This window comes from Rhagoletis zephyria, unplaced genomic scaffold, assembly GCF_001687245.7.
Source record: "Rhagoletis zephyria isolate East Lansing unplaced genomic scaffold, Rhagoletis_zephyria_1.1 Rzeph_scaffold_00738, whole genome shotgun sequence".
NCBI classification, from domain to species: domain Eukaryota; kingdom Metazoa; phylum Arthropoda; class Insecta; order Diptera; family Tephritidae; genus Rhagoletis; species Rhagoletis zephyria.
The window spans coordinates 46,541-73,117 of record NW_016157822.1 but is presented as its reverse complement, the minus strand read 5'-3'; the positions used below and the strand labels follow the sequence as shown (position 1 = coordinate 73,117).

Here is a 26,577-nt window from a genome sequence, read left to right as displayed (position 1 = left end):
TCTCTGTAGTCTTTCTGGCATCGTATAGCTTCTATATTTGTTTCCAAGCCTTGGAGTTTTGCACTATTTGCTGTGGCTTCAATTTCATTTGGAATTCTTACTCGTTCCATTTGCCAGCGCAACGGCGGCCACAGAATGCAATTTTTATTTGAACGCCCTACCCACTACCTGAAATAAAATAATAATATAAATAATGTAAAGGAAACACAAAATAAATTTACCGTCTTCTCGATTCAATAAATTGCCACCAGATTGTTTTATTTTAGACTTTCAACTAAATTGTATGCTATATTTACTTTTTTTCGTCGAAATTGTATGCGATTTGACAGATCGCCAACAACAACTTTTATATTATGACGTAGATGCGCAGAACGAAAAATTTTTGCACCCCTATCGGCGCAATCTTTGTATTCTATCATTCTTGGATTTTAATAATTATTTAGTGATATTTCAGCCAAATCAGTGTAGTACCAATGACATGTAAACAAACCGTTTGACGTTTTTACAGGAAATAGTGCTTAGTGCTTTTTGCTATGCACTTCTACATCTGTTCTCCTTTTACTCTCATTTGAGAGAGTAAAATTGTAGTTTGACAGTTCCACAGGTTTTAGTCCGAAGTTCAAAGGAACAGACTAAATGAAAACCAGACTTTAAGCAATTTATTCTTTTATCACTTCATATGAAGACCCCTAATTCAAGCGTAAATTGGGGAAAAATAATCGATTAATTTAATCAAATGATTAACTCCTGCAATCACTAGTTCAGTCAGTTGTTTTTTGATGTGTTGGTTGTTCTTTTCGGGACTGCTGACGAAATTCGTTTTCAAATAAATACAAAATTTTCTTTTGTGTAACTTATAAAAGATTTGTGGAAGCAGAAAAATTATATAAAAGGCATTTCGAAAGTACCGTGAGTGGCGTAGCGGAGAAGCTGGTTTTTTTGGTGATGGCTTCGACTGATGTAAATGTGAAACTGTCTCGTCTCTATCACTTGGCGCAGAAGTTTAATAATTTTTACCTGACAGGTAGGTGAAAACCCATCAATTGCAGTTTTAATTTTCATCTTAATTCCGTAGCAGCAAAAAAATAATATCAGAAGACCGATGGTTTATATGTAAAAACTGGCCTTCATCGATTTGTGTACAAAATTGAAAAGGGTTTTATGTATGTGACGTTCTAAATAGAATGTCCTTCGGGTGTGTATAGCATCAAAAGTAAAAAAAAATATGCGGATGGAAAAACACACCCATTAACGAATTACTGAAGAATTAGGACAACACGACCAATATCGACCGAAATCTTAAAAAAGTGTGGGTGAATAATATAACGAGAATTAGTAGTAATTTCAATAATTAAGTGTATCCTTATTGAATGTACCAAAATTCGTATGTACAGAGTATTGGCTCTTGGGAAAGCAGATGTACATATGTATGTATGTACATGTTTCACGTAAATGCAAACATCCCTATGTTTATACATGGCTTAATCTCCTTTTGTATTTAAGTATCAGCAGATATACGATTTTTATTAGGTTTTCGGTTCCTAATTATTTACTAATTACTATGCAAATTATGTATGTACATATAATTTTTGGTGGTTTTTGGCATGGGTGTGGCCGACAAGCACAATGCTATTTGTACATAAGTATGTCTATGTACTATGTTTACATTACGATAAAGGATAATGAACTTTGCGAAGCTGTTGGACGTTTCTACGAAAATACTTAATGTTGTCATAACTTGAAGCTTTTAAGATGCGGCTAAATTATCAATTTTTCTTATATCATATTATCTTTACAGACGAAAATTTCTATGAATACATACATTAATAGGTACAAACTCGTGTTTAAACAAATTTTATTAGACATAATGTACATACATACATTTGAAGGGTTTAGAATCAAAAGTATCTAAGTAGGTCTGACATTGTTTTAAGATAATTAAAGTTAAAGTTGATTACTTAGTGTAAATTCTGGGTAAATTCATTTGAAATGATTCTTGCCTAAATGAATGCAGGTTAATTAACTAGTTCAAAGAATGTGTATTCTTTGTCACGAAATAAATACTATAGTGGTATTCATCTAAACCGATAACTTTATCAAGCAGATAATCTTATAAGTTTATGCACTCTGTTACATGAACGACCCACACTCTCTTTTCGTTTACACATGCGACAATAGTCGTGTTTTCTTTGGTTATAAAGCGCAGTGTCACTAACTTTATACTACTAGCACGGGGATAAAGAAATTATAGAAACTACCTCACTAAATTGGAAAAAATTATATTTACGAGATATCTATTTAAATAAATGTACATATAACATAAAGGCTATTTATTTGAAGCAAGTTATAAGAAACAATGGCAGAATGTCTGTTTGTGTATGAATTCATTTGTCACGGCTACCAAACTTTGCGAATTATCAGTGAAACAAAACAAACAGACGGGATAATAATTGAACCAGATCTCTATCAGGATCATATCGTTGTTGAATTTGCGTGCAAAATTTGTATGCGGATCCCGATTATTGCCTAAGAAAACATAGCTAGAGTTGCGACAGAGTTGCATTGTCTTCAGTTTATCAAGTTTATTCAGTGAAATCGCTGGATAAATTTATCAGAAATGTGTAAACGAGTTTCCATACAAATTTTGACGGTTCATTTATAAGGTTTACACAATTATAAGTTTATACGGTTTACAATGCATTTATAAGGTTTGATGAATACCCTTTATATATAACTATACAAATATGAATATAACTTATATTTTCAAAAAAATGTCACTTAGACCCTTATAGTTCTAACCCCTTCATTTGTATACTTGAGCTAGACATTTTCAGTAATAGAAATTTAGTATGTAATTGTGCTATCATTCGTAAACTTTATCGTTCTGGTAACTTAGCCACTAGAGAAGTACTGTGGATGATAGTTGTAAATGCAAGGGGATAGTTATTTCCACAACAACAAAGTAACGAGTAAAATAACACTATACATAATTAAAAATCGGTTAAGGCATATACAACGAATTCGCAATCAATAACAAATAACAGTTTATCTAAAAAATGTAATTACTAGGGCTAGAAAACTCATGCACTAAAAATCCAAAATATGCCCATATAATATGCACTCAAAAGTCAAAAATATGTGCTATAAATAAGTAAAATATCTAGAGGCGATATTTGGAGTAATTTTATTCATTTTAATTATACCCGAGCGCACTTGTGCACAAGGGTATATTAATTTTGTTCACATAACGGTTGTTTGTAACAGCCAAAACGAATCGAGATAGATATAGACAAATGTATACATAAATGATCAGGATGAAAAAAGAAATCGATTAAGCCATGTCTGTCTGTCCGTCCGTCTGTCCGTCTGTCCGTCTGTCCGTCTGTCCGTGTACACGATAACTCGAGCAAAAATTGAGATATCTCAACGAAATTTGGTATGTAGGTTTCCCTTAATCCAAGGTAGGTTGGTATTGAAAATGGGCGAAATCGGACTTTAACCACGCCCACTTCCCATATAACGGTAATTTCCAGAAATACGAAAACTGCGATATTTTAGTAACTACTGAAGATAATTCACTCAAAATTGATATTTACAATAATTTTTAGACGAAAAATAAGAATATTATAAATTTTTGGAAAATGGGCGTAGCCACGCCCACTTATGGTTACATGTGTATATCTTGGTAACCGCTGCACCAATTTCTTCCAAACTTGGCACAGTTGTTGGCCTTGGTACAGCATAAAAAACCGCCGAAACTTTTTAAAATCGGACAATAACCACGCCCACATCCCATATAACGGTAATTTAGAGAAATACAAAATCTTCGATAAATCAGTAAATATTGAAGCTAATTTATTCAAAATTGATGCTTGCAACAATTCTTTACCAAGAAATACGTTTGTGATAAATTTTTGGAAAATGGGCGTGGCACCGCCCACTTATGATCACATATATGTATCTCAGTAACCGTTCTACCAATTTGTACCAAACTCGGTGTGGTTATTGTGCTTGCCACATATAAGCAAACCGTTGAAAATTATTGAAATCGGACTAAAATAACGGCCGCTTCTCATATAACGGTAAATTTCAGAACTGCTTGAAACTTCAAAATCGAAATTTAAGGACTCTAATTTACTCAAAATTGATACGCCCCGGCTTACCATGTAGCCGTAGCTTTCGGTAAGGTGAAAAACATATATTTAATACGTGCGCCGGGTATTTAATGTTCGGCTCTGCCCGAACTTAGACTTTCTTACTTGTTTTTCCATTATTTTTTGTACAAAAAATTGGAACTTGAAAATGGGGTTATATCTTCCTCTGGCTATGGGAATCCGTTGACGCGATATGCATTTTTTTTTTGATATCCACTATATATAGCGATCTGTATTTTTTACATTTAACAATTAATTTATCTTAACTCTTAATTTTCTAACGGCGTGTGTGGATTGCACCCAATACACAACCACTTCCTGTGCGTAACCAGCTAACATTATTAAATTATTAATGCAGTAGATCTATTGGCTTTCTCTTAAGTCGGGTAAACATTTTAAATTATGGATATTGTTAACGGGCCCTTTATATCTTCAAAAATAATGTTGGTGGCCTGAATAGATTCTGTGCGGTATGAATTTATATGAGTATGCTTAATGTTGCTTCGGACCAGAATATCCGAGCCAGCATGCGCTTTGTTATCTAGGTGCAGGCAGACAGAACCGATAGCTTGGGATTGCAAAGTAGCTCTTATTAGTAAAATGAGATTTCCGATATGAGTAGTATGGCTATTTAATGGGTCTTAATGAAGGCTTTTACTACTCGTAAGTGTGTGTGAGTAAGTGTAAGTGATGTGAAATTGATAAGTTTGAGAATTTTTGATAATATTTATTTATTCCAAAAATTTACATAAAAGAAATGTTGTTTGCCGATTTGTGACCGAGCCAATAAATCGAAAGTCGCCAATTTGTTGCCATTGACGATTTTTGCCTATTATTCATTTATGTATGTGGGGTACTCTTTCTGAACGCTTCGCCCACCCTGCGAGTTCAACATGGGTTTTTCAAACTGGTAGGTAACCCCCTTATTTATCTCGAATTCAGAAAGAACGGAAAATTCTACGTTCATATAACATATATCTGGCGTTCATTTAACCGTCAGGGTTATATGAAGCGCCAATCTTCCTATTCAATATGTTTTTTTTTTTTTAACCAAATTTACTACTGCATGCATTTATTGTAAAATATTTCAATTTTCTGCAAAATGTGCAATAACGATTGAATGCTATTTTAAAGGGAATTTCATGATTGGTAAAGATAACTTAACCATTTCCTTTTAAAGCCCTAGTAATTAGATATCCTCCCGCCAATCGTATGACTGACTGCCCACTCAGTTCATGCTTATCATTTACATATTTACGATTATCGATTGTGTGCTTATTTGTAAATGCTTCAAGTGATAAGCATAAATTCACTTATCAAGTAGACGTTTGTTTGTTATTTAATATGTATATGCATATATGTACAAACATATTTCCCGGCTATTTTTAGCACTTAAAAATCATGTCAATTATGAATGAATTCGGATTACTAAGCGAAATTAGAAACCAGGGACATAAGAGGGAAGAATAATATAATAATATTGCAAAAAAAACGCTATTTTTTGACACTTTGACCTCGTTTTTCTCAAAATCTTGAGCTGATGGAATCTTTAAACTCACGGATTCGTAATCAGCGCAAAAAGGANCTTTTTTTTTTAATCAACTAGCGACACGTTAATTTGTTAATTTGATTATATAATGTTTGCAAACGTGACTTGGGTGATATGCTTTTGTTCCAGCCGTAAATAAGGTTTTTAATCACGGTTTATAAACAATAATTCTGTTTGTTTTCCTTTGACTAATGTTCTTGTGACTATAAAAAAGGTCGAGCAATAAGTATCTTATCGCTGAAATACAAGTACATACAAATTTTTTTCAATTGATATTGTTGCTAAAAACAAAACAATAGAATTAAACCTTGACTTTTGTTATCTTAGTTTTAGCAATAACCGATTACATTTGGAGTCTATTGATTGATTAATTGTTTATACACTATGTTTGGAATCGTTTACTCTTAGCGTTACGGAATTCGACCGTCGACGAAGATAAGTGANAAAAACAGCTTTAACATTTGCCGCAACAAAATTTTTTCCCATTTTTGTTCCTTGAGTGCGAAAAAATCTTTTAAGCCCTAAAATGGCGGGGCTTTTTCAGGACAATGTCGGGATTAGTTGGGAACCAATTTGCGCCTAGTTGGGGCTTAACTGGTCCCATACTACTAACAAGTGCGAAACTGTTTCCGAACTGGTTTCCAAATAGTCGCGAAGTAATCCCAAAATGGCCCTGAACAAGCCCCGTCCTTTAAGACTTAAAAAATTCTCTTCGCACCCATAATTATTATGAAGACTTTTACATATCAGTCTCAAAAGAGAAATCTTTCGACGATTTACAAATATTTATCTCTATGATAATTATTATGACAAGACTTTTAATACAAGTCTCAAAATAAAAGTCTTTGAAGACTTAAAAATATTTATCTCGATGATAATTATTATAAAAAGACTTTTATTGTATGTCTTAAAATAATAGTTATCGAGGATTTAAAAATTTTTCTCACACGTAATTATTAACAAAAAACTTTTATAATTCTTAAGAAAATTTTTATGACTTTTTTAAAACTCCACCATGAAATAATTATTCTGGGTCGCTGCTAGAAACACTAGTTAAAAGATGGAAAGAGAGAACGTTTAGCAATATGCTTGCATAACTTCGATTTGTATTGTAGAATTTAAAGCTGAAAGTAAATGCAGCTTATAAAAAAAAACAGCCGCATTTTTCGTAATGAGGGATAGACGAGTTTATAAAACAACATTTTTAAAAATTCCTAAAAACTGCATTTAGTTGCAGATTTGGCTCATGTTTAGAACATTTGTTAACGAAGTGAAAAGGAATATTTGGACTCAAAAATTACACGATAGGAGGCGCTGGGGTCGGGGTATTCCTAACGTTCGTATAAAGTGGGAGAATGATGGATAGCTACAAATATACATACGTCGCAATAAAATGTTGAAACCCCTTTTTTGAGGGCACCAATATAGATCTAAAACCAACTACGCTGGGGAACTGAAACTTGGCATGGATGCATAAATTGTAAATACCCTACTTATGGCGAAAATTTGGAGCTATGGGAAAAGCGGGCGTGGCATCGCCCATACAAACTGAACATCTCCTATCGCTTATCTCTGGAACCGCTTATGCTAACGTCCTGAAATTTTACATAGCTATAAATGTTATCAATACGCACTTACGACGGGAAGTGGCTGCTACATATGTTGTCAATAACGTACTTACTTGATCTGTCAGTTTCATCGAAATCGAAATGCTCATCGCAGAGAAATTTCGGTACTTGGACATGTGATCGCAGAAGATTTCATTTCAAAAAGTGCTTACGACACATGACGAAAATTACTTAGGGGATTGCCTTAAACTCGTAAAGTCTTAAACTGTGTAAAACTCTTAAGTTTACGAGGCTTTTTTGGGAACCTCTCTTTTGTGAAGCAATTTTTTTCGTAGTATTTTCCTTACCATTCCGCCATCTTATCTCTATCACTATTGGCTAAAATACAATTAAAAATGCCGAAAATTAGCAGAAAACCTAAGTCAATACAGTAAGTGGATGAAAGTCATTAATTTTATTCGCTTAATAATTTGTTTAATTTATTTTCATTATTTTATACATTTTAGGCCTGTATGCAGCTCTCAATAAAAGCAAAAACTCCATATAAAATGACGTACAAGAAATGGCTAAGAAATTTACTTGAGTCAAATTTCCTTAAGACAGTACGCAGTTCTTAAGAAATTTACTACGCTTTCTACTACGGGTTTCTAAAGTTTTTTGTGAAAAAAGAGCACAAGGCAACCCAGGTTTGCAACAGAAATATATGCCCGTTCCATTATTTCTTGAGGAAAGAGTGAGGCAACAGGCTGTGAGGTATCAAAAATGTCAAAATTCCTTGGACACACACACGAAATAATGGCAATTTTTTCTTGACAGTTTTCTTGAGAGCTGCATACAGGGCTTTTAGTATAAAAATTTCGGGCCCTCGGCAACACTGAAGTTTACGAGGTCGTTTGTGCACCAAATTTGCCTCTTAATTTTACGAGGGGCTCGTAAACAGTCCTTTTACGAGATTTACGAGGCTTTTACGAGTTTAGGAAAGACCCCTACTGTATTGGCAAAAATGGCTTACTCCACTTTGTTTTGAGCACAAAACTTCATCAAAATTTAAAGTTTAATCAAGCTGTAAAACTAACAATTTAACAGTTCATCTGCGACGAGAGGTCTGCACAAACGTTTATCACAGGAGATCTAACGCAGCAGATAAACAATCGCTAATGGAGACAGCAAGTTACAGCTAAATGAGGAAGTTGTATATCTATATATATATGTTGTATATACATATACATATATAGATGGGCAAGGATGTACGGGAAAACTTTTCATCCTGTGGGGCAGCGAGGATTCTTGGCCCCCCCTATGACAGAAAACGCTCATCTGTGCTCTTAGGTTTCCTTATAAGGACTTTTATTGGCTTACGCGTCGCACCAATGTTGTAGTTGCAAGATCAAAGAAGATTATGCACGTTTGGCAGAGATCTCACAGGTGGAAATAAGACCATCGACAAAGCTCATGACATCGAAAGGAATTGGTATTCCATATGGCATCAAATCGCTACAATTTTTAGCCTATGTATGAGGAGGATTCTGCTCTTTAGTCGTTTCAATTTTTTTTTTTTTACTTTACAAACCGTTTTTTCTTTTAAAAGCTATTTTTGTATTGGCCAACGCAAAAGTTCTTGCTAGGCGCCGCGAAGCAAGCGGGAATTAGCTAGTCTAATATACATATTTACATATATAATACATATTTATTTCAAAAGATGGTAATACAGATATCACAACACACACCTAACGCCCAGGTAATTATATGCTCACTTCACTCCTCTAATCACAACCATGAGTCATAATTTAGCATGCCGCCCAAATGACACACTTGGTATGGTGTTACGCATATCCAAATGTTGACATACATATTTACGTAAATATGTACATAAGTACGCGGATACATTCATACTTATTCGCAAATGCTTTGCTGCCAAATAAAGTTTGTTGTTAGTATATTGGCAACTAAGTACCACTATATACACAGTGGAATATATTCATTAAAATTGTTAACGAGATTGCTCTTTTGGTTGTCAAAACTTTTTCAATGAGATGAGTTTGGCTAAAAGAAGCGCGACCAGAATAAGGACAACCAACTAACGCCAGTAAGTGCGGTTGGCGCCATTAAAAATTATAATTGTCTCAGTCACCTTGAATGAGCTTGACATTGTGAATTCTATGTCGCAAGTGGCCACGCGCACGAGAAGACCAAACAGCGAACATATGCATGTACATACAATGATTTACATATTTACATATGTATATGTATGTATGCATTTGTATATCTTGAAGATCTTGATTGTGCGAATATAAATAGTTAGCGTGAATACTTATAAGAGATGGAAGTCGCGACACACATTTGTTAAATTCATTAATAACCGAAATAAGGAAAGCATATTTAAGTTTTACTGACGTATAGGGGCTACCCTCGGTTGAGAATTCTCAAAAATTTAATTAACGCTAGAATATCCAATTTCTTTAAGCAAAAATTATTTCCAAAAATACTGAGCAGGTGAGCGTATTTTTGAGATCTTGGCTCTCTTGTACGTATTTGGCACTTTTCAGGAAAATAGAACCATAAATACAAGGTGTAATGTGTGAAAGAATTTGCAGACTGCAAGACTGCCTAATTATTTCAGCAATTAATTGTTGGTGTAATTAAGTTTTCGCTGTTTTATAACTAGGAATATCTTTTTTTTTTAATCAACTAGCGACACGTTAATTTGTTAATTTGATTATATAATGTTTGCAAACGTGACTTGGGTGATATGCTTTTGTTCCAGCCGTAAATAAGGTTTTTAATCACGGTTTATAAACAATAATTCTGTTTGTTTTCCTTTGACTAATGTTCTTGTGACTATAAAAAAGGTCGAGCAATAAGTATCTTATCGCTGAAATACAAGTACATACAAATTTTTTTCAATTGATATTGTTGCTAAAAACAAAACAATAGAATTAAACCTTGACTTTTGTTATCTTAGTTTTAGCAATAACCGATTACATTTGGAGTCTATTGATTGATTAATTGTTTATACACTATGTTTGGAATCGTTTACTCTTAGCGTTACGGAATTCGACCGTCGACGAAGATAAGTGAGGATCCACCGCTTGGTCATATCTATAAGGGGCGAGGCAAGGATGGTCTGTGAAAGGGTCGGTTTGTACACTGTGTCCGAGGCTTTCGATATGTAAACTGCGACGAGAACGTCGAATTTATTAAATCACAGCAAAGAAACGCGAGTGTGACCTGGGGTTTGTGTCACGAGGATTGAGCGAATACGGCCTTGCTGCTGTTGCAACAGCATACAAATTCCCCTAAGATGTTTTAGGGAATGATGCTGGAGTGACACTCCTTGGCCAGATATAAATCGAGGGCGTTCCGGTAACGTAGTCCCGACGGAAATACTGTCTTCATTGCTGCTGCTTTTGATTGTTACCTCTGCCGGAAGCGTGGACGCTGGGAATGGGAACTTTTGTTGCGGCGATGGCTACACTAGAGGCGACGGACTGATCGTCGTCGATCTTCATGGCGTCGGTGCTGCTGGATAGCAATGGCAGAGGTCGTCTCACGGTGATGCGAAGGTGAAAACAGTGTTTCAGGTGTCAACTGACTGTGTGTTGCGTCATATAAGACCAATGCGCACGCTTCAGTACTATTTCAACTCAGTGGATGCCCTGGGGCTCCTGCGTGGATTGAGTCCACTAGGTGAAGCTGCTGGTGCGAACGCAGTTTGTGTGAAAACGACAGGCGGGGCTACGGTACCGGAGCGACACAGATTACAGGCCAGATAGCCAAGGACTGTCATTCGAGCAACACTCCCCAAAAACTCACTGGGGAAACTCTGCGATGCCGTAGTTCTGTGCACGGCTTCAAATGACAGGAGTTGTTGCCGGACCTTGGACCGGTGTTTATTTTACCGCCGACACGGACCAGAAATATACGGAGGTGGCTTGCGGAGAAACTGTACTCCCAAGAAGAAGTACAGGGGGCTGCTGTTATTGGTTGGAGAGACTGTGCCTCCGAATCATACCTGTTTCGTAAAAGCGATACTTCAGCATTCCCTAGAAATGCTTTGGAAAATTTTAATACCTACATACTTTTATAACAGCATCTTAATTTTTATGGTTCTTTCATTACGGAGTTTTTTAAGCTTTTAAATTTATTATTTGCGAGTTTATCGTAAGCGACAAACTATCGAAAACAATTTTTTTGTTGCAAATAGGTTACAAATACTAGTTGCAACGTCCTGAAAAGCACAAGGTATGAATATGTACCGTTACGGAAAAAAGCAAGATGTATTTTATCGTTTGCATCGTTTACACTTTTGCCGTTCTACAATTTTATCGTAAGCGACACTGTGTGTACCGAGCTTTATTGTAAATAGCAGTTTGAACTATAGTTTTAAACAAAGTTGCATTGGCACTTGCTACAACTAAATGTTTCAAAATCAGGGCTCGAATCGTAACATCCGTTCACAGATCGAAAACCATACGAAAGAAAATTACGTGATAGCGTCAGTCGTATAAGCTGAATGGGATAAAGAGTACGCTCATGTATGTCATAATCCGAAAACGGTGTTTTTGCGTGACGAGTAATACGATATTGTATGTGACGATTCGAGTCCAGCTTCTTTCACTCGTCAAAATTAAGTGCAATCTGCCATTATGCAATTGCAGCTGCAATCACTAAGTGCAGCGTGGCTCGTCTAGCGGGTCATTTTTTGAAACTCTTACTTTGCCAATGGGTTGTAAAATTTAAAAGCATATCAGAAAGATCAAAAGCAGACACCTAACGGGGCTTATATTCCTATTGTATGCACTGGTATAGAAAAAAAATGTAACTGCATTCGAAATTGCCCTTTTAACACCAGCTTATACGGCCTCATGGATCCACACCTTCGAAATTATTTCATTTTGCCGTTAATCTGTTTTCAAATTGATTATATGATTTTGATTTTTTCACTTTTACTTATAACTTTTGCACTTCATATCATAGCTTTTGATTTTAATCTCTTGATTAAAAAATTTGGAAACTTGCCAAAAATCACCTTAATATGAAGATTTTGATACTGAATCTATTCTTGTCAAGGACTAAATTTTACTTTTTTTCTCATTCTTAAAAAAAAACTAAAAAAAAAATACCAAATAGTAGCGCCAATGTGGTCGTTTTAGTTTATTAGAGAATTGAATGTATCCCCGAAGAAAACTTGTGGACACTCTAGTAGATGCACCGAACAGTTAAAGTTAAAAATATGTTGAGCTTATTCTGCTGATTCGCAGTGCTTATATTTAATTGACTTAAATTCATTATTTTTTTTTTCAAACAATCCTTAAAGTAAACGCACTCCTTCGCTTATAAATGTCCAGATTATACAACATAAAAACTATCGCAAGCGCCAATTCTTTGATAAGTTTCCTCTCAGCATAATATCGTAAGCGTCGTTTTACCGTTAGAAAATAAGCTAGTATGCAAAAATTAAATAGTCCTAGTAGAAAGCTAGCATTCGGTAATATTGTTGTCCATTTACATCCAAATAAATTTTTACACTGTTTAAGGGATAATTAACGAAAAAACCTCTCCTGTAAAATTTACCTATTGTCGCTTACGATAAAATCGCAATTAGGGGTCGATATATTCGAATTTAAAAAAAATTTAAATTCAATATTTTTACTCCTTTGAAAGCAGAATTCTTTAGGTCTTTCAACACCACAAGCTAAACCTCTAAAGTCAGTTTGAGTATTAAAAGTTAAATAAGTTAAACTTTTAAAGCGCATACATATCGACATATTTTCAATACAACTGGCATTAAGCAAATATTTAACTTTTTAAGCGTCACTAAACAGTCAAGCATGCACACTTATAAGCATGCTTATCTAGAAATAAATGCAATAATCGATCACCAATGGCAATAACTTGAATTTTAACTTCAATCATAAATATTCTTAGTAATGTGCGGCTCTAAAGATTATTTACAAGTTTATTATCTTTTTTATTTTCTTACAGGTTTTCAAAAGGGTGAGATACGTCCGTTTCTAGTTGAAGGTGAACAAGTTGGCCTTATCAAGGCGGATGTGGTCAAGCAGCTTCAACGCTATCCCGAAATATTTTGTATACGCAATTGTGAATTCACAAAACAGGTAAAACAAAGCGGATTAAAATATAATAAAATATGCTTTCAGTTTTTAAACTTCTATATTAATTTCTCTTAGGGTATCGTTGAGTTAAATCCTGCATTCCGTGACTATGCTGAACGCACAAAGCAAGTCGATATAGTATTACGTGATTTACGTTCTAAGGGCATTTTTTCTGCACTCCAAGGTTGGCGTGATGAGGTATATACTTTCATACTACAAATGTGGTTATGTTTATTATGTTTATGTTTTACTTATGATTCCAGTATTATGAAGTTAAATCGGAATATCGAAGTCTATTGAAAATGGATCGTTCGGCCACACCATTATTTGGTGTACGCAAATATGGTGTCGATATTAATGGCTATGTACAACATCCAACGCAGGGTCTTTGTATTTGGCTACAACAACGTTCCAACACCAAAGAAACATGGCCCGGCAAGTGGGATAACATGGTTGGTGGCGGTCTGTCGGTCGGCTATGGCATCAAAGAGACAGCAATTAAAGAGGCAGCTGAAGAGGCATCCATTCCAAGTGATCTCGTCAAAAATCTCGTTTCAGCCGGTTGTGTATCATTCTTTTTCGAAAGTGATCAAGGTTTATTCCCAAATACGGAATATGTATTTGACTTGGAGCTTCCATTGGATTTTGTACCACAAAATGCTGATGGTGAAGTGCAAGCATTCGAATTGCTGCCAGCCAAAGAGTGTGTGGAACGTGTATTTACGCCTGATTTTAAGACAACCAGTTGCCCAGTGGTTATAGATTTTTTAATTAGACATGGCTATATAACGCCTGAAAATGGTGAGTGTAAACAAAAGGATTATAAATTTATTGTTTAAGAATTTAGGGTTTCAGCTAAGTTACGTTTAAGATACTTGAATTAAATGAAACCAATTTCTGTGTAAATACATTCATATATATTTAATTGTTTCTCTTATATTGCAGAAATACATTTTACACAAATCATTGAGTTATTACATGTGCCACTACAGTCGCTCTACACGTACAAGTCACTTTTGGAGCAAAAACAAAAGCTCAAACTACAAAATCAGCCGCAACAACAATCGCATCTTGCCAATAATATTAAAACCGTTGAAAATGGACACAATAACAAAGACGACGCAATAACCAATTAACGAGAGAGCGTAGAAAAATGTGCAAACGTAAAAATAATATGATAGAGAAATCTAATAAAAATGGGAAATTTTTGGTAGTAAACGATAGAAAAAAAACAGACTGCGTATTTTACGTTTACGCCCGTAGGTATTTATATACAATACAACAATACATAACGAATTACGGTATTTGCTGTTTATATATACATACATATAACTTACTTATATACATACATATAACATATATAAACATAGTTTAGAATATTTACCGTTCTATGCAAATGAACTACGAATTGCTGCGTGTCCTGCGCGTGGAAAATGCTATAAGCTTAGAGATACGGCACATTTTTTTCTAACTACCTACCTACGCCACCTAGGCCTCTTCTAATTTAACTAATTGCTAGATTGGATTCAATTGCTGACTTAAAAGAGTTATTCTTTGTTATGACTATCCAATAAAAATTTAATTATAAAAGTAATTCGTATAACGAATACACCGTTTGTAACAAACGACAAGAAAAATCTTAACGTTACTAAACTTGAATGTGCGCATAGAAATATTTTCAAATATATGCTATATTGAAAGAAATTTTGTACACGTAAAGAAAGTTGCAAACATTTCATTTAAAATTAATAATAAATAAAATGATTCTAAAGGCTATCGTGAGAATACATAAAACATCAATTGTTGTTAAAAACTTAGTTGTTCAAGTTAATTTTATTTCTTTAATTATACTTACTATATCAACTTAAAATAAATTACTTTTATTACTTAAAGGCGCTTTGTAAATTTATAATTATCTCATTTCTTTTTTGTTTACCGAAACACATAAAAGACAAGCAATCCATATTTTTGCATTCGTGCACGTGCAATGTCGATGAAATGTATGTAGTAACTGTAATTTATGTAAACATTTTTGAACATTTTAACACTGCGTAACAAATTGAATATACTTACAATATACGAAAAAATGTATACATACACACATATAATGCACCACATTTTTTAAATGAAATTTAAAGTATAATGAAGGCTTAATATTTTAATCATATGTTTATAATATATTTAAAAATTTACATACACATGCGCATATAATCATAGGATGTAAAAAAGCGAAAAAAACAAAACTGCAATTAGGTATACATATATGTAAATGTAGATGTTCATACGTGGCATAGTACATATAAATATTATATTATTGTATTGATTTATGCTGCTGATATTAGATAATATGTGTATGTACCAAAGTGCTCAAAACACGTGTTTTTCTGTTGAAATATTTTTTATAAAATCTTACTTTAGTTATGAATTATGAGTATATATATATATATATATATATATATAATAATAACGAACTTACATTTTTACTGAAAAATAAACAAAAAAAGCAAATTCATATATTTTTTACTTAACAAATGAAAAGATGTAATGTTACGGGCGTTCGCTTAAACTAAAAAATTGTACATAAAAGTAAAATGTCAAAATGAAGCACGCATTCGATTTTCGAACATTTCGCGTTTAAGGGAAGCAACTAACAGAAACAAAAATGCTTGGTTGTTGTCAATGTTTTTTTTTTTATGCTTTTATAACCACATACATACATGTGTACATACATAAACATGGAAATACATAAAAACATATGCAAAAGTACGGGTTAAGCAAATTTTATTACATTTGTACGTAATTATCGCATTGCTGAAAATTATAAGCACCCTTGTATGCACACTCCCATTGGACCTGCAACTAATATTCATACATACACACATCAGTACCGTCACTAAAGTCGCAAATTTTCTCCTCATGAAAAAGCGTGAAAAAATATGCTGGCTTACACATATTACCTTCAAGTCAATTTTCTATTCAATCTACATAGGATGCAATTAAGGGTAAATGTTCATGCCAACTTTATCGTCCATATCAGGTAAGAACTAGTTGCGTATAAAAGCTTAAGTTTTATTTATTTCAAAATTTTTAGTTACTTTTTATTTGAACTTTTCAGGTGCATTAAAAATCAATTGAAAATCTAACAAAATTTAAGCAATTTCCATCCCGGTGCATAGTACATTTATTCCATCATATTCTCATTTCCATCAATTTATTTAACTCACAAAATTACGACAACTTCAAGCAAAGTACGTAGCATAATAGATTGATGGTAAGTAAAAATGTTTATATGAGTATTCTAGTAAGAAGTATATACGTTTGTATTTATATAATGCCAACAAAATTATGCGGCCGATTTTTTTTAGAGCGAATTCTAATAGATTTTTTCCGTAGATTAAGCCTCTAATCTCTAAATTATGCAATTGGGTTTTTGAGATATTCGGGATTAAAAGTATCGAAAAACGAAATTTACCATTTTTAGAGCTTTAGTATTAGAATATCAATGTAATGTGGAATAATTTGACGGCATAAAAGGAAAGCTTAAATATCCACAGGTATGTCTGTTCCATTATTTCTTGAGGAAAGAGAGAAGAAAGACCGTTTTCTTGAGAGCTACATACTGGCCTTAACAACGAAAACCTGAAAGACGTGCCCAGATATGATAAAATATCGAATAAGTATAATGGAGTGCATTTGTAAAAGGTACAAAATTTTAACATTCTACATTTATCACAAATTTTCGAAACATTTGACAGATAAACCGAGCTTCTAAAAGAGAACTAATACAAAATTTAAATGAATTTGATTGAAAAATGAATTTGTTTTTGAAAACATATTTAAAGCGGATTTATTTAGGAGCGAATTTGCGTCATCCCTTGTCAAGTCGGACGAAAAATGGCACAACGCCGAACCCGGTTTGGCTCCAAATCAAATTTGACAAGGGTTGACAGGAATTCGTTCCAATAAAATCATCTTACCTTACCGCCCAGTCGAAAAAAAACCAACCAACACCAAAATATTTAAAGCCTTATGTTTAGGAACCTAATTTTTTACTTTTGGAGATAAAAATCGAATATTTCAGCTTTCATTTTGTACAGTTCAAAACATTCAATTCCACGTCTACATCTGTCTACCGAAATTCAAAGAATGCCAACAATTTTACATTATAAATTATGTTCAACAATTTTTATTGAGCTTGAGGCCGGAGATAAAAGGCGAATATTTCAGCTTTCATTTTGTACTGTTCACGTCTATATCTGTCTACCAAAATTCACAAAAATGCCAAAGATTTTACATTCGGTAATAAATTATTTTTAAAATAAATCTACTGGAAGGATCAAAATATTTCCTGAGCAAAAGTTAAATAATTTTTGGAGAATTTTAGTTTACTAGCATTAATGTGGTACGTTAGGGTGATAAGAACTGAGGTCTGATGGGTAAGCACTAGAACAGGGTAGTTGAGGTTAATGAACTTGGGAACAAAAAAAAATGCCCCTCGAGACAAAAACATCCATTTATCATACTCTCAGATCTAACTGTAAATGCCGAAGATGTAACGAAAAATGTAAAAAGGCGAAGCCCTACGTACGGCAAAAATCAAAAATTTCGTAATTGCAATAAATCGCAATAATAGCCCAGAAGATAATTTAGGTAGGCCTTCTTAAGTAAAGCCATTCTAAGAGGACTACCCAAGAAGGGCTGAAAAAAATTACTTCCTTGCATGCCTTCTAGAAAGGCTTATCCATTTACATTTTACGCGAATAATCCGACATTATTTATTAGATGGCACATTCAAATGCGGGTATAAACAATTATTGATTATTTATTACCTGAACCGAGATCATGTAACTTAATTGACGCGACGCGGTGTGCCCGCCGCGAAGCTACGCAAATTTAATTTTTGAAAGAGCAATAATGTCAACGGATTTTATTCGCTTCGCAGTATGCGAAATAGTGTCCGTTGACCTGTCCTACATTATGCGGTGTGTGTTTTTGAAAAAAACAAATCCACAAGAAACTATCTGCGCTTAGATGAATGCTGACGCAACTTGCCGTATCTTTCTGATCTTAGTCCGAATGAACAAACACTATTAGTACACTATATGTACGGTGACCATAATTATGAGAGTCGAATACGGGACAAAATATAATTTTCAAACTTTTTCCACAACAGCTTACATATCTTAAAGCCGTCTTCAATGATCTTAGATGTATTAGCCCTGAAACAGTATCCTTTTAGTAATATCACAAATTTCTAGGATAATTTTCTCGAGATGTTTATCCCGTAAAATTTGTTAAAAATATTCGTTAAATTTTTTCATACAAAGTAAGTATGTTCGACCATTTTTTTTAAAGAGAAGCAAATGAGCAGCACTTTCCACTCACACTATATTATACTCAATTTTAATGAGTTACAAAACTGCAAACCAAATTATTTTCTGAAGATTCTAATTAAAAAATTTGAAATTTTGGTGAAATATGGCAGAATAAATTTTTATAGTTTTTTGCACAAAGTTGGAACTTTGGTGTTATATGGTTTTTATTAGGAAAAGAGCTTTACTTTCATAAAATGAATAATAAACATTTAATAGACTAAGGAAAAATAGCCAAAACTTACAAAAAAGTGGAGTCCTAATTTCTATTTTGGTCACTGTATGTGTCCCTTGATTCGAATCAGAGGCATTCACATTAGAAAATAATAACTGTTTATGGAAAAAATTACTATCATATACCAACATTACTTAAAACTCGTTCATAGGCATGCCATTTTAATGACCTGTTAAGGCGTCGAAACACCAAATACGGGACAAATACAGGACATTAAAAGAAATACAGAACATTTGGCGTCCCGTATAAAATAAATAAATTACCAGGACAATGGGTCAAAAAAGAGGACTGTCCCGTATAATACAGGACGGATGGTCACCGTAACTATATGTATGTATCTACTAGCTTTTGCCTGAAGCTTCTTTCGCGTTAAGTTCGGTTTGACATTATGATTTCAAATGTAACAAAAGAGAAAATGAATTATATCACCGAAAATAATAAATTTTATATAAAAAAAGGTGCTTGTTGTCTCGAGGTTTCCGAACATGGTCAATATCATGATTCAATGATGAAAGGCTCTAATTTTATCAATGACACTCCAACCCTACTCCTAAAAAACAAAAAATTTCTTTTTGCAAGTTTTAGGAACATTTTTAAACTTTTAGTGAAATTTTTACCTTTGAAGAAATTTTTGTTCTGCATTCGCTGCCGACAACAAGACCAAATGTGTGAGATTCGTTGGCCTACAGAAATTCAAGTTAGGATAAAGAGACGTAATTCCTTTAAATGCCGAATAGTTGTATTTATTAACATTCGTGGATACCTATTGATTCTGTCAAGTCGCTGAAAAGTAAAGCGCGCAATGGTTCTGGTGAATGAGTAAACGAAGGTATTGACCTACACAACACAATCCTGGTGTCCTTGAATGAGGCTTTGACGCAATATAATATTGGCAAACCGCATCCGTGGGGCCAATCGTAACACACGACAGCTCGGTTTAGTCAATGGCGCGATGTAATTGCGTGTGTAAGCCAATGTTTAATATTCTGACGGCGGCATAAACTCCCCAGAACACTAAAAGTGCATCAAAGAATTCGAATTACCATGCTCGAAGCAATCGAGCCAAAACCGCGAAAGAAACTGTAAATGATACCGCAAAGAATTTACAAGGCAAACAAACACAAAAAACTATAGCTCAAAGTGGACCATCCATTCTCGAGAAATGCTCCGTCTGGCGTACTCAACTTTGGAATATACATATGTACATATAAATTATAATTTTTAATAACAATCAGGGGTTATATGCGTTGTAAATAAGCTGGTTTAAATTAAATAACTAAATCAAATTCGTTTTTGTTTTAAAATGCCACTATGCACCATTATCCCCACCTTTTTGTGGAATTTAGCTACCATTTAGGAAGTGTGCTTGAATTCTTCCCTTTTTTCCCCTGCTTCCAAAAACCATCCCTGTGGCTGGGAGTATCAAATTTTAGAAGAAAGCTACTTACAAAACCTTTCATTATTGAATCATGGTCAATATGTCGAATATCAACTCAATTATAATTTTAACCGACTTCACAAAAAGGAGAAGGTTATCAATTCGTCGGATTTTTTTATTTATTTGTAACCGACTTCTAAAAAAAGTAGAAGGTTATCAATTCATCGGAATCTGTTTTTTTTTTTATGTATGTTACCGCATAACTTTAAACCACGTCAATCGATTTCGATAATTCTTTTTCTATCGGAAAGGTAGTGTCTCACAAGTGGTCCCATACTAATTGGTTTAGATCCAATCATTGTTCCATGAAAAAATCAACGGTACTCCTAAATTTGTATATTATAATTTAAGTAGTTTGTGTTTTTTGCTTAAACATTTCTTGTTTAAATTATTTGTATAGGGTGCTTTCTTTTAAAAAATGTGTCTAAATAAAAAAAAAAACTCAATTTGTTTCTTATAATATCTTATATATATATATATGTATTTCATTTATTTTATCTGTAAAGACGAAAGATATTCCATTTTGCAAATGTTCAATTGAATTTGGTTTTTTTGTAATACGGCTTTTTTCAACCTGTTTCTTTTGACATCCATATTGTAATATTTACTTAAATTAACAAATAAAATTTAATTAGCTTTCAAACAAGCGCCAACCACTTTTAAAAATATTTTCGAAATAAACCCATTTTAAAGCTTAGAATCCAGCTCTCCAGAAAAACCACAAGAAATATTTTTAATTTCTGTTCTGTTGTAAGTTTTCTTGAAGAAATAAATATAGGAGCATTTTTTCTTTAAAGCTGCAAACTGATTTAAGAAATTTCGATGGAAGAAAATTATTTTCCATTTCTTGTGCGTCATTTTGTATGAATTTTTCGTTTTTCTTGAGAGCTGGAAACAGCCCTTAAACATATTTTGTTTGGCTTGGCATCATTTTGTTATGTTTCATATTACTTATTGATTAAATTTAAGTTACTTATTAACATGCGGGTCCCTCTTTAAAAATATGTTCAAAATAAAGCTTCTTAAACCTCATTCGTTTGTGTGCCATATTGTAATACTTCATACTTATTAACAAAATTGCATTTTTACTTTTTAAATTGGTGGCAATCCTATAATAAAGCTTTCTTTATCTCGTACAATTTCGATTAACTTACAGCCGGTGTCACCAGCAATTTAAATGGAAAATGATTATTAATTTTCTGTCACGTTCCATGTAAAATTCAAAAAATTAAAATCATTTTCACTTAAATTGCCATCGTGAAATTGGCTGTTATAGTTTAAAGTAGAATTTAATTTTTTGCGTTGTATGTCAATCCAGCTAATAAGAAAGACCAACACACATTTCATTCAATTTGTCAATTAAACTCGTAAACTGGTGGCAACCCTCGTCAAACATATTTTCGAAATACTTACAGCTTTCGTGAAACCTATCTCGTTTGATATCCATATTAAAATATTTTATTTAACTTGTTGATTGAATTGATCTTGAATTTCTAAAGAGATGATAGCTGCCTTAAAAGAAAATTTTTTAAATAACGCTTTCTTTAACTTCTCTCGTTTGGGGGCCATATTAAAATATTCGTTTAACTTATTAATCTTATTAATTAAATTGATCTAAACTTTTTGAATAGGCGGCAATCGCCTTAAAAAATATATTCGAAATAAATCGTTTCAACTGCTTTCGTTTTACTCCCACATGATTGTGTTACCTTATTTAACTTATTAGTTAACCGATTTTAAACTTTTAACAGGTGGCAACCTTTCATTTGACATCTATAATGTTGTCACATTTTATTTAACCTATTCATTAATTGATTTTAACATTTAAAAAAGTGGCAACTCTCTTCAAGAAATATCCTATATGATAATCCAGGTTACAACGTATCGATGTGCCAAATTTTACTCAAATACGTCCAGCAGTTTTAGCTTGAAAAAGGAACAATCATACTCACACACTCGCTCACAAACATTCACATTTATAATACTCTTGTTATATCCCTGTGGGGAAAATCTCCAGTTCTGAACTGATGCGCTACTAGTTTATTTAGACCCAGTACTGGTTCACGATTAATCTCTTTTGCATGCAAACAACTGGCGAATTTAACATTTCCGATAGTTCTGAACTAGTCCTAAATTCTATAGTTCCCAACCAAGTCTAAAATCGACAGACAATAGAAAAAAGTATAATGATTTTTCAATGTTTTTGCTTCGTCCGTGTGTGCGTTTTTAAATTATTTTCAAAGAAGTGTGTATTCAATTTGAAAATAAATTTGTTTGGTTGAAGAACGCCCTATCTCAGAATTCGGTTCAAAATNTCCAGGTTACAACGTATCGATGTGCCAAATTTTACTCAAATACGTCCAGCCGTTTTAGCTTGAAAAAGGAACAAACATACTCACACACTCGCTCACAAACATTCACATTTATAATACTCTTGTTATATCCCTGTGGGAAAATCTCCAGTTCTGAACTGATGCGCTACTAGTTTGTTTAGACCCAGTACTGGTTCAGGATTAATCCCTTTTGCATGCAAACAACTGGCGAATTTAACATGGCGATGTCCTAGGAAGTGTCAATTGCCCCAGCTGCATCTCTTCTTCCGATAGTTCCGAACTAGTCCTAAGTCCTAAACTCTATAGTTCCCAACCAAGTCTAAAATCGACAGACAAAAGAAAAAAGTATAATGATTTTTCAATGTTTTTGCTTCGTCCGTGTGTGCGTTTTTAAATTATTTTCAAAGAAGTGTGTATTCAGTTTGAAAATAAATTTGTTTGGTTGAAGAACGCCCTATCTCAGAATTCGTTTCAAAAACGCCCTATCTCAAACGAAAAATACATTGAAAATGTACTGAGGTAGGGCGTTTTTGAATCGGCAACTGGGATTAAGCGTTTTTGAACTGAATTCTGAGATAGGTCGTTTTTCAATCAAATTCTAAAATAGGGCGTTGTTGAAAAATTTTCTGAGATAGGGCGTTTTCGAACAGGCTGCCGAGATAGGTCGCTCTTCTGCTCAGCCATCGATATATAGATTTCTTATGGAAAAAATGAAATAAAATAATTTTTTAAAATNTGAACTGAATTCTGAGATAGGTCGTTTTTCAATCAAATTCTAAAATAGGGCGTTGTTGAAAAATTTTCTGAGATAGGGCGTTTTCGAACAGGCTGCCGAGATAGGTCGATCTTCTGCTCAGCCATCGATATATAGATTTCTTATGGAAAAAATGAAATAAAATAATTTTTTAAAAGTTCCACGTTGCGCTGATTTTTAACTGGTGGCTATCTATATAGTTACTATCGGACTGGTTCGTTTTTGGTGATAAAGATCTAGTACGGAACCAGCAATATAATTCACTAGTCCGCGTTTTCCCTGCAGGGATAACATTCGTAACTTTATTGGTCGTTAAAATTACCTAAGAAAGTAATAAAAAGAAGTTGTGTGAGGATCCCACACGCGGCTGTAGCGAAACTTCTTCCTATATTACCCGTATTACAATATTAATGGTGAACCCGCCGAGCGTTAAGAAGACAAAATTTAATTAAAAATTTTAAACTTCAAAAATCTAAAACCTAAAAAATATTCCAAATGCGATCCGTGTATCAAATTTTACCTAAATCCGTCCCACCGTTTCTGAGTGAAAAGGTTTCTTTAATTTCAAATCACCCTGTACTGACAAACATGTACGGGCCAAGCTCTTTAATTTTACATATCATTTTCGAAATTCGAAGGAACGTTGCAGATCAGGCGAAATGCCTTCATGATAGATATGAGTTTTCGAATAGGTGGCAGCCCTAATCAAAAGTTTTTTCAAACAAAAATTTTCACAACACTGCGTTTGACACTCATATTTTTAAATATGTCATATGCATATCTAGTGTCTATGTTTACTAAACTCGATTTTCAAACAGGTGGCAACACTTTTTAAAAGTATTTTTCAACTTAAATCTCTTACATCTAAAATTGGGATACAAATTTCAAGTAATTGATGAATTAAGTTATATTTGATTTTTCAAATACTTATATAAATATAGTTCAGAAATAAAGAATTTTTTTTAAACCGGTGGCAACCTTCTAAATGTTCAAACCAAAGATTTCTTGCCACTTTTTCATTTTAAACCCATATTTTAATATTTCATATAACTTGTGTATAATTTAATTACATAAATTCGACTTTCCAAAAATCTGGCAACACGCTTCAAGATTATTTCAAACTAAAACCTTCTAAGAGCTCTTTCGTCTGACACTTAAATAGTGATACATATCAATTACCTAATTGCCTTAGTTTGAATTGAACTTATCTTTTGAGCAGGTGGCAAACCCTCATACATGTAGCTACAAATAAAGCCTTTTCAAAAACATTTAGATTGATACCCATATTGAAATAATTGCTCTAATTTGAATTTAATTTTTTAACAAGTGGCAACTCTTTTCGAAAAAATAAAATCTTGTGTCGCATTGACAAAACAAGCACTTTAATTTGACACCTCAGTTTTGAAAATCGAACTAACGGTGCAGATTTGATGGCGTTAAAACAAAAAATGCCTTGGCGTATCATATGAATATTTTTCTGCACAATAATGAGCAGTTATTTTAATCTTAATCTCAATCTCGATGTTAATCTTAATTCTAATCGTAATCTTTAAGTCCGTTTTTCTGTTGAAATTAGAGCCCAACAAGTTCGTCGCTTTTTCGTTGTATCGATGTTTGCATTTACTCCCAACCGAACGTAAAGAAGTTTCACTTCAAAAACGGGCATTTAGGGGCACCCGCGGCAATGCAATCCAACCAACCATGACGATCGCAACCGTCATTATACCCTAGACGGGTGTGAAAAGTTTGCCTTTTGTGGCGCTGAATTGTAACTCGACGCAACAGTTATTATTGTTACATATTTGAGAAAGACGAATAACAATTTGAACATCTGCCGAATTTACTGTTTAGGTACATACTTCCTTATCTTCACCCCAGTGTTATTGCTTTCTTTTTGATGCCATCATTTGCTGAGTTCCTTCAAGTGTTTGTCTACCCAACACAAAGGCTTTGCGCTATGACGAGCGGAAGCGTATCGCAATTTCTTGTCATTATTTTAAGGAATATGTAGTTGTATGAAGTAGTGTAGGGCCTGTTTACCCACCCCTTTGTGCGTTTACAAAAGATGATGACTTCACTTCCCAGCAGGTAACAAATAAGTCGTATGTATTGCGCAATTGTGCTGCGAGTATATAACGCAGATTTCATTGAATGCAAACATACCCTGCATACCTTTCCTTACCTTCGGCAATAATAAACTGCAGAATGTGATTCTTTTGTGCCTACATCTCATATTGTAGCGTGGGAAAATTATATTCTACAATAAATCAAAATTCAACCCCATTTGCCTCACTAACCCTCCTCTAAACTTTTCGATGAATAAAACATTGACGATTCATAAACTCTATTCGTTTATAGCTTTTTATTAAAAAAAAAATATCAATCTTACTCCCAAGACATATGTACGCTTAGGCCGTCCGTCAGGCTACTGACCTCAACTGGACCGTACCTTCTTCCAACTGGCCGCTCGCCTNGCCGTCCGTCAGGCTACTGACCTCAACTGGACCGTACCTTCTTCCAACTGACCGNACCCATATTTTAATATTTCATATAACTTGTGTATAATTTAATTACATAAATTCGACTTTCCAAAAATCTGGCAACACGCTTCAAGATTATTTCAAACTAAAACCTTCTAAGAGCTCTTTCGTCTGACACTTAAATAGTGATACATATCAATTACCTAATTGCCTTAGTTTGAATTGAACTTATCTTTTGAGCAGGTGGCAAACCCTCATACATGTAGCTACAAAATAAAGCCTTTTCAAAAACATTTAGATTGATACCCATATTGAAATAATTGCTCTAATTTGAATTTAATTTTTTAACAAGTGGCAACTCTTTTCGAAAAAAATAAAATCTTGTGTCGCATTGACAAAACAAGCACTTTAATTTGACACCTCAGTTTTGAAAATCGAACTAACGGTGCAGATTTGATGGCGTTAAAACAAAAAATGCCTTGGCGTATCATATGAATATTTTTCTGCACAATAATGAGCAGTTATTTTAATCTTAATCTCAATCTCGATGTTAATCTTAATTCTAATCGTAATCTTTA

The 26,577-nt window shown here is 33.7% G+C and overlaps 2 protein-coding genes and 1 long non-coding RNA gene across 4 annotated transcripts in view; 2 read left to right on the top strand and 1 right to left on the bottom strand.

The window, feature by feature from the left end:
* The first annotated feature begins 760 nt into the window (after positions 1–760).
* Positions 761–16,094, top strand: LOC108361343 (uncharacterized protein YJR142W). The gene is made up of 5 exons (XM_017613942.1): positions 761–1,024; positions 13,257–13,390; positions 13,463–13,585; positions 13,651–14,188; positions 14,333–16,094. Exons 1-5 carry the CDS (start codon positions 946–948, stop codon positions 14,521–14,523), a joined length of 1,065 nt encoding a protein of 354 aa, XP_017469431.1. The 5' UTR covers positions 761–945; the 3' UTR covers positions 14,524–16,094.
* A 66-nt stretch (positions 16,095–16,160) lies between these two features.
* On the top strand, positions 16,161–17,189 carry LOC108361344 (uncharacterized). Its single transcript, XR_001847279.1, has 2 exons — positions 16,161–16,424; positions 16,503–17,189. It is a non-coding gene; the product is annotated as an uncharacterized LOC108361344 (long non-coding RNA).
* Positions 17,190–25,852: 8,663 nt separating this feature from the next.
* mira (coiled-coil domain-containing protein miranda) overlaps positions 25,853–26,577 on the bottom strand; it is a 3,950-nt gene continuing 3,225 nt past the window's right edge. For both annotated transcript variants that reach the window (XM_017613940.1, XM_017613941.1), the window contains one exon: positions 25,853–25,992. The gene's annotated coding sequence lies outside the window, so the exon portion shown is untranslated. The remainder of the gene's footprint in view (positions 25,993–26,577) is intronic.